At 35.1% G+C, this 13,764-nt stretch overlaps 1 protein-coding gene across 3 annotated transcripts in view; it reads right to left on the minus strand.

Annotated features, from left to right (window-relative positions):
• Window positions 1–13,764, minus strand: part of LOC150102479 (uncharacterized) — a 547,971-nt gene that overhangs the window by 18,457 nt on the left and 515,750 nt on the right. For all 3 annotated transcript variants that reach the window (XM_090399126.1, XM_090399124.1, XM_090399125.1), the window contains 2 exons: window positions 13,494–13,617; window positions 8,028–8,245 (listed from right to left, as the gene is read on the minus strand). In XM_090399126.1, coding sequence (XP_090255252.1) covers window positions 8,028–8,245; window positions 13,494–13,617 — 342 coding nt within the window. The remainder of the gene's footprint in view (window positions 1–8,027; window positions 8,246–13,493; window positions 13,618–13,764) is intronic.

A 13,764-nucleotide genomic window follows, 5' to 3' on the forward strand; every position in this document is an offset into this window, starting at 1 on the left:
ATAAAAAGGACATTTTGCTCCTCTTGTTTAAGAATGACCTGTTTTCGCCACTCTTCGCCTTTATGCCTTGCTCCATAGCGATCGTAAGTTGTGGCAAGTCTCTAATAGCAAGGCAGTATTGGGATCATGCTAATGGCCGCAGAGGTACATTTAGACAAAGCGTCTCTGAATACAAAGACGGACCATAATGTCAAAATTTCCGGAGATCCCGGAAAGAAATACCCAATGTTTCCAAGTATGCGTTGATATTAATAGCCTTAGGATAACGTCGAAAGATAATGTCCAGAGATTTCGCTAAAAATAAAAAAAAATAATAAAATATATGGCTAGGTCAGCATTCATGCGGCGTGAAAAGCAACTTGAGATTATTCCCCCCCCCCCCCAAAAAAAAGAGACAAGCATTTTTTTTTTAAAAAAAAAGAGATCTACTTCTCAAAAATCTCAAAAGGTTTTAGCTACATTAGTACCAGCACTGCCTAGATCCAATTTTCAACGAAAGCATTAGAATTCCTTTCAATTATTTAAATACCTCATTGAAAATAATAACAAAAGGCTTTTTCCAAAAGAAAAATTAGAATTTCCATTTCTGGTGTAGAACTGGATATATTTGTTAGATATTTCATAAGTTTATCCCACGGAGCATGAAAGGAAATTAATAAAATAGTCAAGGTTGTGACGCATGACGCACGAAGAGACGTGAAAAAAATTGACAGGTAGAATAATAGTTCATGCACGCCTTCTTTTATTTTTTTTTCTCCCAATTTTTTATTTGTTGTGACAAACAAAGACTTAAATAATTTTCAGCCCATTACGGATAGCGTGAATACGACTCACATTGCATTTAGATGCTGTCAATGACTTCATATGTAATGTTCGTATAATAATAATATGAACACGACTGTGATAATGAACACAAACCGTTAAGGTTATGCAGGTCACCAAATCGGACTGCAACCCACAGTAATCTGAACTTGAGCAGAGGAACTAAATCAGTAACGAAAGGCATCCCGCCAAGGAAGAAGTCAACTACACATTGCGTGAGAGGATTTAATTTATCACAAAAATAGGATTGCAACACGTACTAGCTAAAGCTGACATCTTGCACGTTCACGCCAATCAACGAAGGGCTACACCTCGTGCTGCTGGTGACAGTGGCCTCTAGGGATGCACATGCGTTCATTTCTGCTGTATAAAACTTAATCGTTGATAATGATTGATACCGTTGTCAATTCACCATGGCAACACGTGAGGCAAACGGTCGACGATATCTACATGCTTACATAAAGAAATAATATTTGAGATAGCGCTGTGAGTCTCTACTACAAAATCAATCACGCAGTTAGAACTGAAGATATCCAAATTAAGGCAATAGATAATAAGCCAATACATTTTAAAACGTCTTCGCTGGAAGCAAAACAGTCTATCGTTATCATGACTAATTCAAGATGTTCTACATCTCTAGAAAGACAAATATCACTATTACAGGGAATCGACAGACATTTATTGTCAAGGCGATATTCGCCGATTCCCTGCAAAATAGGTGTTTCACCCTCTTCCTAGAAAACAAATTCACAAAAGCATGGGACTTTGTATATTACGTCGGTATAGCTGGCGAAGCTGTTAGCGTACCAAGCAGGCTGTGGGTTCGAATACCACCGGGGGCATTGATGTTTATGATTAAATCTTTAGGTGGGAGATGAATTTCATCTTCCAGCGTGACAGCACAACTCTGCTTCTTGGTGGCCTCAAAAAGTTATATGTTCGGTTTCTAGAATAGGATTTCCTGATTATATAAAATAAATCAGGACCATTAAAAAAAAAAAAAAACCTTAGCCTACCCTCTGTTCTAATGTGCTCTATACAGCTGCAAGCTTTTGTGAGTGAGGATCTCAAAAAATACTATGATACAAGATACCTTCGTATTCAATAAAATCCAATAATCACTGCACTGTTGAAATCGTATGCATTTTACAAATCTTAAAATAAAAGCCAGGAGAGATATTCATTCAGTAGCTTAATCCGAGGTAATAGTGCTAGATAATCAAGTACTGGGCCAAGAATTCACATTATTGTAATAAACATGATGAAAAGACGTGGCTACATCCGTTCAGTTGGATCCGGCATGTGCGACTACGCAGTTTTTAATTTGTGAAGATACCCAGGATATTTTTCAAATGGTTGAAGGTTCAAATGACGAGGATAGGGAGAAGAGGTCATTCTCTGAATTGTATAAAGATGTAGTACACAACGGGGGGGGGCTTGGCTTTTTTTTTAGGTTGAGAGTGCACAGAATTGAACTAGTTTAAGATGAGGTATAATAGGCATTATGTCCGTTAAACTGCTTCTGACTATTGCCTCCGTCGACAAATCTTGATTACAGGATGTTTTTGTATAATAATAACCGTTGATTCTGAAATCCCAAAATCAACGATTCTGGGGTTCCAAATCTGTTGATTCGATGTCCTGAAGACTGGAGAAAAAAGATAAATAAGAAGTAAATGTGAGAAAATTTCATAAGAAATTTTCGCATTTATGAGAATATATGCTTAAAGCATTATATATATATATGTGTTACTTTCACATTTTGCTGTCTTTCTGACAAGCTTAATATTATAGTATACTAATATTCCGCACTGAGGTATTTTGAGTTTTTTTTTCCCTATAAACAAAGCAAATGTATCATAACAGACGGTAAATAGACACAATTTTAAAATACAACAGAAAAAACGAACTCGTTAGCATTTCGAAGCCCGAGAATCTAACTATGCGATAGTTTTTAGGAATATTGCTGAACAGTCGCCGGAAGAATCATTCACTTAAAAAAATCGTGACGTTCATGTCTTACAACTATATTGCATATTTTATTCAATTTTCACAGTGACGATCACGTTCCATGCTCACTAGGGGTTCTTTCTTTATGCCATGTTGAGCATATTCGTGAGATATAATAATAATAATAATAAAATATTTCCTACATTTTCTACATAAACTACAAAAATTTTATATCGGCGAGTTCATTGTGATTAAGAGCTTCAGACACGTTATTACAATTCTCTCTTTACTAAATGCTTTAAAACTGTTCAATTCAAATTGACTATTTCCAAAATTATGCAGTTACCTATTTTAAATCCACATCACAAAAAAAAAAAAAAAAAAAAAAAAAAAAAAAAAAAAAAAAAAAAAAAAAAAAAAGGGGGGGGGGCATTATCATCAATAAAGGATATTTCAGATATTACAGTTCCATTAATTCGGAACTGTTTCTAGCCAGCATTAATTTAAAATCTTACAAAATATATTAAGGCTTTCTCTAGCAGATACATATTTCGAATATTATATTTGCTTTATCAGTATATGTTCACTTATTTCAAATTTGTATTACAATTAAAAATACAAAGTTATATATATATATATATTTTTTTTTTACATAACTAGCACTCTCCTCACTTTTTTTTTTTTGTCTTGTTCTGATTTTGCGGAGGGATAACGAGAGTAACATAGTGAAAGGGCGTGCAATTCAGGTTCCCGAAAAAGAAAGCTTCTGTTTTTTCTTTAACTTGATATTTAAGGTTTCCAAACATAACTTATCTAAGGCACCAGCTATTCTTGAGCACAAAGTTAAGAATATCAGCAAAATAAATCATTTTGAAACGGCGTTTGTTTAGAACAGTTTTCATTACATAAACATTAAGTGTAATTCTGGAGTATAATTCAGTGTACGAGTATAGTAAATATTATTTCTCCGTTTTTTATAAGTGTGTACTGATATGTTACAAATATTAATAAAACATTTTCTGTAAATCTAGTTAAGAGGGAGGAGCAATGATATGGTATTTTTCAGTAAGCCTTCCATTTTCCCGCTAACTCATCGAGCAGCGGTTCCCTCTTCTTCCCCCCCCCCCTCTCCACGACGAATTCTTGTAAGCTGATATCAATTACCTGTTGCAACTACACAACTCCACAATATTATGACAGCTGGTGTTCACCTGTTTATAGTTGACTTCAAGAAACTTTTTATGTTAAATAAACACGTTAAGCAGGTAGAACTATTAATTAATTCTTTCAATATTATTTCGTTTCTACTAGTCCATATATTACTAATTGTGCCTAAGTAAATTCATTAATGACACGTGAAGAGGGAAGTAAGGAATATTGGTAATTATACGTATATATTAGGTGTGATCCAATAAAAATATCAGTTTCTGTATCGCTAAAAAACTTTCGTTGCACTTTCTGACATAAATTATTCTCATCATGATAAAATTGATGCCATTACAGCTTACCCGACGACCTTAATAAACTTTTAAAGGGATGCAGAGGCAAAACATTCGTTTTGCCTCTGCATCCCTTTAAAATTTGAAAAACCATTTGAAAAACCTACGTTTTCCGAAAGTACGGCATACTTAGGAAAACGCAGTAATAAGCGCTATATATACAGTATAATACAATACATATATTATACTTGACAGGTTGAATCGTCGTGAAGATACCTTCAAGTACTAACTTTGTTTCCATTTGAGTAAAGAATTAAAATAAGAATGATAGATACACTTTATAAGCAGGGAAAACTTTCTACAACTATCTCTGATTTGGAGTATTTAATAATTAGGGTATAACACTTTTCTACTTGTATGTAGAAAACATGACTCCTGCATTAATTTAATCTTGGGTACTGTCTACCTCCCATAATGTTTTTATATTAAAGGATACTTGAAATTGATGACAAGTAACAGCCCTCTATATACAAGTAGACTAGTCGTGAAGATACTTCACGCGTACAATAACATAATTTCTTGTCAAGTATAATACAAGTAACCCCAGTATAACACGGCATTCCTACAACATGTTCTCGCTCTAACGCGGTTCGAGACTGGGAAAATCTCCGTACAACACGGGACGTGATGAGAGCTTTTAAGAGCAAGTACTATCTCATTCGATATTTTTTATTCGAGCGTGTATGTCGTGTCATATTTGCGTACACAATTTTAGAATTTATTAGAATTTTAAATTCATTTTGTTCGTGGACTATTAAACATATTTTAAGACTTTCACTGTTTTCTTCTTTTGTACTATTCCTTGTGTGTATTATTGAACTTTTTTTAAAGAATTAAATATTCCTTTTTTGTGAATTAATTCGTAGCCCTGAACAATGTAAAAGTACCTCTTAAAAGATATTTCATCCGCTAGAATTAAAAATACAGATTTTGGATCGTCTTAAAAAGGGAGGAAAAGTATCATATGTTGCAAAAAACCTTGGATTTAAATGAAACAACAATCCGGACCATACAGAAAATTAGAGCTTCCGTTACTGCGGGTTGTTCTATCTCCGCAAATATGACAGCTCGTCCCAGAGCACCAACACTTGAAAAAATGGAAAAATCTCTTAGTATTTCGATTGATGACTGCTCAAATAAACGGATCCCACACAGATTCTCCATTTTCTTTTAAGTAGTTTAAAAAATTTTCAAGTTTTATGTTTAATAACATTGGTGTGTGGGATCCGTTTATTTGAGCAGTCATCAATCGAAATACTAAGAGATTTTTCCATTTTTTACCCCCACTTTTTTGCTAGCAAAGGTTGGTTCAGCCGTTTTAGAAAACAAACAAACAAAAAAAAAAAAAATACAAGGAGAAAGCGCATCAGCTGATAATGAAGCTGCCAAAACTTATCCAAAGGAATTGCAAAAAAGTATTGAAAAGGGTGGATATACAACACATCAGGTTTTTAATGCCGACGAGATGAGCCATTGGTGGAAAAAAAATGCCCAAGAGAACATTTATTTCAAAAAAAATAAAAAAGTTGCACCAGGTTTTAAAGCATTAAATGACCGTGTAACATTACAAATGTGCAATAATGCTTCAGGCGATCACATGGTAAAACCCATGCTAATTTATAAATCCCTCAATCCTCGTGCAATGAAAAACCTAAATAAATAAGAGTGCTTTACCGGTATATTGGACGGCAAATAAGAAAGCGTGGGTAACTACTGATGGTTTCAAAACTGTTTTGTACCAAGAAAAATCTATATTTTAAAGTTCTACTGATATTGGATAATGCACCTAGCCATCATTTTCTTACTACCAAATATACAAGTTCATTACTTCAGCCGTCAGATCAGAGAATTATAGCAACATTTAAAACTAATTACACCAGGAAATCGTTGCGATGGGTTTTGAATAAAGTCGACGACGAATCTATCGAAGTCATGGAAACATTTTACAATTTTGGACTGTATTAATCTCATAACTTCATCCATCAAAGAAATAAAACCGACAACGTTAAATGCCTGTTGGAAAAATACATAGCCAGAGTCAGTTCAAAGCGAAAATCGAATTGAACCAGCAGAAAACATAATGGATGCAATAATAGAACTTGCTAAGTTTCTAGGAGGGGAAGGTTTTGACGGTATGAATGTCGAAGATATTCAAGAATTACTGATGGAAGAAGAGACTGATGAAGCAAATTTGGTGGAAATGGCATCTGGGATAAACCAAATTAATTCAGAGCACGATAGCACAGATGGAAAAAATGAAGTTTTTTCCCTAAAAAGCATAAAGAAAGGCCTAGACTTAACCGACCAATTGGAGTTATATTTTCTAAATGAAGATCCTTCCACTGAAAGAAGCACAAAATTTAAGAGAGAACTTTCGCAAGCTTAGCTCCACACAACGAAATTTATAAAGATCTCTCAGCTGAAGAAAAGCTCAGAAGATGAGGATATTTTGCCAGAAAGAAAACGCCCTCGTTTAATTATGCTTAGTAGTGATGATGAAGAAAACATTATGTAATAATATTAATATGTAATACTTTTGATCAATTATTGTTTTAATAAACATACATTTCTCTTAGTTATAAAAATAAAATAGTATAGTTTTTTTTTTAACTTTTGGAACCTAACCCGGTTTTTTTTTGGACTAGTTCTTTGTTTCGTATAACACGGCATTCTTTTAGGAACCCAACGACCGTGTTATACGGGAGTTACTTGTAACTCAGCGGAAGAAAACTTTATATAACACAATTATGTATGTATGTATATATATATATATATGTTAAAGATACCAAGCAATTTTATAAACTTGGTTTTAATCCGATTTCCCAAGTAAGCAAACAGACAAGTAACTCAAGATTGCGCCTGAACATAGTTCAAGCCTGAGGCGACTCGTGGTAAAGGTGGGGGTAAGCTCCGATCACTTTCCTTAGTTTTTTCCCCTAATGCAAAGCACATCCCCTTGCGGAGATGTGATACTATGCATTAAAGGCAAGGGCCACTACCCAGACCGGTTTCGACCTTTATTGAGGTCTCGTCAGTGGGAGCCAGACCCAAAAATGCCAAGGTTGAAGTAATGCAGAGCTTATAAATTTTACCTAAACAAGTTGCCACAAGGTGCTTTGACCTTATTAAATAAAAATCCCAGGATGAGAGAAAGACGTAGAAAGTTTTTTACCTTGGGTATACTATGCGTTAAAGATACCAAGCAATTTTATTTAATAAGGTCAAAGCACCTCGTGGCAACTTGTTTAGGTAAAATTTATAAGCTCTGCATTACTTCAACCTTGGCATTTTGGGGTCTGGCTCCCGCTGACGAGACCTCAATAAAGGTTGAAACCGGTCTGGGCAGTGGCCCTTGCCTTTAATGCATAGCATCATACATAGCATCATGCATACATCATAAATATTTACCCTTAATGCTTTCCATTAAGGTTAAATATTAAGGAAATTAATTGTAGCTTACTCCACCTTTACACGAGTTGCTTCAGACTTGAACTATGTTCAGGCGCAAACTTGACTTACTTGTCTGTTTGCTTACTTGGGAAACAGGATTAAAACCAAGTTTATAAAATTGCTTGGTATCTTTAACGCATAGTATACCCAAGGTAAAAAACTTTCTACACACACACAGTATATATATATATATATATATATATATATATATATATATATATATATATATATATATATAATGCTAATAGTAGCGTAGCATTTAACCTTAAGCGGTTTGGCCATTTAAAAACAGCGAAAAAAACTTGCCTATTAACGAAATCTCTGTTTTTCATTCCACTATCGTCGACTATATTTAGGATCTTGGCATGTTGCTGGAATTCAGTTTCTAGCTGCATCACGTCCTGTGAGAGGGTACGCCAAGTCCGCCCGCTAGCCAGTGGCTCTTCTAGCTCTTGGACCACCTGCTGTAAGTGTACTAGGTGGACTTTAGCAGTAGCAGCACTAGCGACTGTTTCCCTAGTTTCCTGCAACAATAACAAGTAGGCATTTTTACTTAATTGCTATTAGTCCGTTTATCATTCTCACATTGCACACTCTAAATAAGCACAACACATGCAAAAATAAAAGAATATTATTACATACATCTTTGGTGAAACAATACTATCTATGCGAACAGAACTGAACTACGAATATATTTTCAAAGTCATGAATTTCTAGATTGCACGTGGGGGCATGGAAAGGGCTATTATTTGCCACGACGACATAAATGCTTTGGAATGCTCGGCCATGGAAAGACAACAAAAAGGAGACCTTAACCGATGATCAATAGCGGCAAAGAAGGTGAAAGGTTCAATTATAAATGACACTTTTTTTTTTTTGCAAGTAGTATATATAAAGTGACGCGGTATAAATTGTTTCGTGTGGTACATGAAGCTTTAAGTTTTTCTACTCACGATTAGTGCCACCTACTGGGAACTCATTGAGGCGAGCTACTGCTCATATCCTGGAGACTGCACTCTATAATTCATGCTAACGGTCTCTCCACTTGGGAGGTATTAATGGAGCTCTTGAAACCCGCTTTAAACCCATCCCCCTTTACAACACTTCCCCCTGTAAGCAGTATAGACAAACGGCAGCGTGACTCGTTCCAATTGTTCGTCAGAAATAAATCGCAAGCAGGGCAGAGTGGGGAAGCTGTAGGTCTAAATTACGCCAATTTTTATCGCCTATCTTTATTACCCTAATCCAGTTAAGCTTTAATCCCCATAGTTTATTGGCGACAAATACACGTGCCACACTGACAATGCAGGAAAGACATGAGCATTAGCTCACGCTTGTCCCTTCAGATGTTAAAATTTTTACATTGTTAGCACTACAGTGGTCTGAGCTTACAATATTAGCAATTTCTCATTGGGTCGTATGCTTATTGCAATGAAAAAAAGTACAACTGATTAATTTCTTGAAATATAAAAATTAGGCTCAGGATTAATATTTCGTGCTGTCAGTGATAAGAATTAAAAGTTTAATGTTATGCGGCTATTTAAACGGCATGGACTTTTTTAAATTATTTACTCTTCTGTTGCAGCAGAAAAATATAGTACTATACTTATAAGAAAATCGGCTTACTGGTGTTGTCGATTACTTTTGTGGCGGTGGCAGAAGTAAACATTCGTTTCACTCTATGCAGGCTATATGATGACACGATGCAGGTGTAAAATATAATGCGCAGCCGGTAATGCTCAGTTCATTAAATCATAAATGCGATAAAATAATTTTGAAGTAACCCAAAGGCTAACTTGGTCTTTTTATAAACGGACCCCATTTGCGTGCGTGCGTGCGCGCGCTACGCCTTTTCAGCTTTTGCTTTGCACAATATTATTTTTACTTTTTGCAATTCCAGTATACGGACATGCTCCAAACTGATTCAAAAACTACTGGCGAAAGTTCTGAGCCAACAAGCAACAATGCTTATACCTACTTCCTGACTGCAAATTGTGGATCGACGCGAATCCGAAAGCTCTTCATTAGAAACCAAATGGTACTTTTTTCAAGCCACGTAGCATCCAACAATCACATAAACGGAAAGCAGTTTCACACCAACAAACGAAAATCGTCTGACATAATCTTTCGATACATCATGTAGAGTATATTAGGAAAATTTGTGGTTAAAAACTCGGAGTTGGGCCACAGACACCACCAAGATGGGGGATGCAACCTGAGGACGGGGCGATACCGACGGACGTCGAAAATCCACACACAAGACTGTCTTCCGCTCACTTTCAAAGACTAATGATATGTGTTTTTGTTATCGTAATATTAATGTATGAATAGTGTGTAATTTTTCCAAGTTTTAAGTTGGATCTGCTGAGGGGGATCAAAACGCACGGTGCAATTTTATGCACAATCATGTTTTCAGTTGAATAAAAATATTTAACTACTCGACTTTTTAAATATCATTTTGGGAGCTTATAAATGTAAAGCATGTTATGAACTTTTTTTCGAAAATTGTTCCCTCTGCCCTGGGTTCCTTAGGTCCATTTGCTGTCCGGAAGACAACATGCCTTGTTTCCCTGGCTTACAGGGAACGTTGTTTGATACACAGCACTCATTCAAACATGTAGTGAGGTTTGGTCATGTTCAGTACTTAACAAAAGATCATTCTGCTGATGCCACGAATTAAATGACATTTTATTAATTACGAGCGTAAAATCAAAGTGCCAGAGAAGATAAGTCAAGTGTCCTGTAACGAGTCACTGACTGCTCTTAAGAATTATTAGTGCAGAAATTCGACCATATAGAAGAATGACCCAAAGCGTCATTCTTCTATATTTTCTCTTCCTAAGCAGACACTTCTCCGGATAATTTCGCTCAAATGATTTCAAGTTGCTGAAGATCCCCAGTCATTCACCTGATCACGTTAAAATAGAAGGGATGAGTTATGGGCTTTCGTCTAGACACCTCCAGATCGCATCATTCAACCGACTGCAACTAATTTTACTCCTAGGAATTTCGCCAATCCGATTAAAAAAAAAAAAATTTAAATTGAGTCCGATCCTTTACAAACACTTCTACAGGTCACATAGTTAATAATTTTATCAAAGTTGGTTGTTCAAAATCATAAGTTGTTTATAATACCCTGACAGAGGTCGACCAAAATGGAGGATTGGATCGTAAAAGAAGGAAAAGAAACTCGAATGACGCACGCGCGCACACACACACTACAGGTCATATCGTTAAACCGACTTTAACCGCATATTTCCCCACATGGTCGAGGAGCAGATTACTTTTTTTTTTTAAGATGAAGAAAAAAATTAATAAAAAAATCATTTATAAGTGGGAAAAACCTACCGAAGCATCAGGAAGTACTCACACTAGTGTCTTAATTGTCGGGAATGTAAATTAAAAAATATTAAAAAAATATTGGTAAAATAGACGCTTCTAAATTGCAGCCAACGTCCTGTTTCTTCAGTACTTGGTACACCTTTTTATGATTTTTAAGATGTCATAACAAACAAAACAAAACTATAAAATGAGGATACTATTTTTAATGGGAACATACCTTTAGGTAATCAGTTTAAATCAACTGCGAATTATTTTGATGAAGAGGACTAACAAATCAAACCCAAATATTTCTGAATTTTTATATGGGCTTAGCAGCAAGCTAACTGCGAAGCATGAATATTACATGGGAAAATTCGGCTGTCTACAAATAGTATTTGTTTTAAATGTTAAATATATCTTGCCAAACTCTCCAATTACGAAAAAAAAAAAGTGTAATAATGTATGTACATTATTTTATTATTTAATGTTTACATATTAAATAATAAAATAATATGCATCTGCCTACTAAGAATTCATTTCTGTGGTTCGTTTCCAGGCTTATTACTCGAACAGTTCATAAACTATTACAGACGTATATTCCACAAGCTTAAACAAGGAGCTGAAATAGGACTTTTTAATGTTTCCGGTTTGTGCACTGTCACCTTCTTATGCCAAAATATCCCTTAAAAATTCAATGGTTATTCACAATATAGAAGTTAAAAAAAATCATTCCAATATTTCACCTATCAGTAACTGAGACAGATCTCATTCAATTACATTGATTATGCCTCTGGCCATTAAGTTAGTTGATTTAAACGTAGAATGACCCCCGTCTCCCAGATGTTTTGAAATTTTTTTGCAACAATACTTATTTAGGTCAGTGAAATGCCTATAGTAATCTGTCACTTTGAATCGTAGTCTTTCTAAAGTAACAGTCCTCCTCGATACAATTGCATGAGGTGTGTCGAGCAGTGGTCTGCTAATCCACTTTGTCCATAACTATATAATTCAGGATTGGTCTCTACTTTTAGCTATAGATCTGTCAGACTGTCTACCATAATGAGTTTACAGTGGCAATGTATTCTATATACAATATATTCCAAGTACTGATAATGGGCGTATCTTATGGAGAACGAATAAGAAAAGCTAGCTTTAATGTTGGTTAATAGGAAGTTTGCAACGTTTTTAATCCTTTCAGATACTCCTTTGATATAAGGAACTACTACTAGTAGTAGTTTGAAATGATCTATTAGTTTGTTTCATATCCGTAGAAACTTTAAAAGCCCTCTTTATAAGGCTTTTATCCCGCTTGATGCAGAGTCCGCTAGGCTTGTCGCAAAGGCGGTTTTTTGTTCAGGGAAGGAGGGGGGGGGGGGGGTTATGACTGTAGATGTGTGTTCACGGGGCCGGTTTGCCTGTTCTGGAAGAAGAAAAACCAGAGATTCCGATGGGGGGGAAAACCCTACCTCCGTATGAGATGGCTAACTCACCTTTAGTCAAAACGACCAGAGAAAGGTTCCTCACATTTTGGATGGTAAGCGAACCTAGGTCTTTCTGACTAAAGGATTTGTCTACCGACTGAGTTACAGAGGCTCTCAAACTACGGATATAACAACCTATATTTATTGGTTTTTATGCAACATGTAATCTGCACTATATAAGGATTGTAACTATCATTAATGAAATTATTGAAAATGTATTATAATTCTTTTTGAAGTGAAATGTCATTTGAACATGTCCTCTGTATGCTAATATTTTTATTATGGCATAAATCTGCGCAGAATGAGGGTATGAATTAACATTTATATATCGGGTTATTGTACTGGAACTCTGGTAACTAAACTGTCTTATAAAACGAAACAACTGTTTACTGTTAAGCGAAATACTGTTAAACAGGATGATAAATATAGTGAATAATAAAATTATTCACTATATTTATCATCCTGTTTAACAAACACGTAAGTTTAAATAATATTAAAATTCCTTGAAAAATTTTTCATTTCGCAAGCTGAAACTATAAGCGATAATCATACTAATTTTTTTTTTCGATAATGAATTTCGAATAAATTTCATGTACTTCTACCTGAATAATATCGTAACTAATTGCTGCCTGATTTCAACGAAGTACTGAAAAAAAAATTCACATCGTGAACCCATGACAAACAAGTAATGACTACTTACTCTAAAACCCAGCAAAATAGCAACACTTTACTTCCGATATTAACTTGATAAACAACAGAATGAAAGCAGGAGTGTGATGGAATATATAGAACACAAAAAACAAGTTATCTACTAAGGGACATCTGTATTCCAAAGTTCTGAGATAATATGCGAAACACTTTATTTAAACATGATAAGATTATCTATCCGCTGAGTTACATTACAAGAATCGGAGCTTGCTTAGAGTGATATCTGCATTAAAATCATAACACGGCGAAAAAAATCTCTTACCCAGGATGGAAGTGCGATATCCTGCTGTAGCTGTTTGAGAGCATCTACTGTGTGCTGGTACTTATCGGTGTACTGATCCCATTTTACCTGAAGAGCTTGCAACTTTGTCAACTGGGTAAAACTCCTATAAATAAAAAAATATAAATATGAAATACATTAACTGTGATTGTCATAGAAAAGCATATAATATAATACCGATAAGATGGAATGCATCTCTACATCATGCCATAAAGATATGGCATGATGTAGAGATGCATTCCATCTTATCGGT

This window comes from Typopeltis vanoorti, chromosome 10 (genome assembly GCF_054136105.1).
Source record: "Typopeltis vanoorti isolate ZY-2024b chromosome 10, IOZ_Tvanoo_1.0, whole genome shotgun sequence".
NCBI lineage: Eukaryota > Metazoa > Arthropoda > Arachnida > Uropygi > Thelyphonidae > Typopeltis > Typopeltis vanoorti.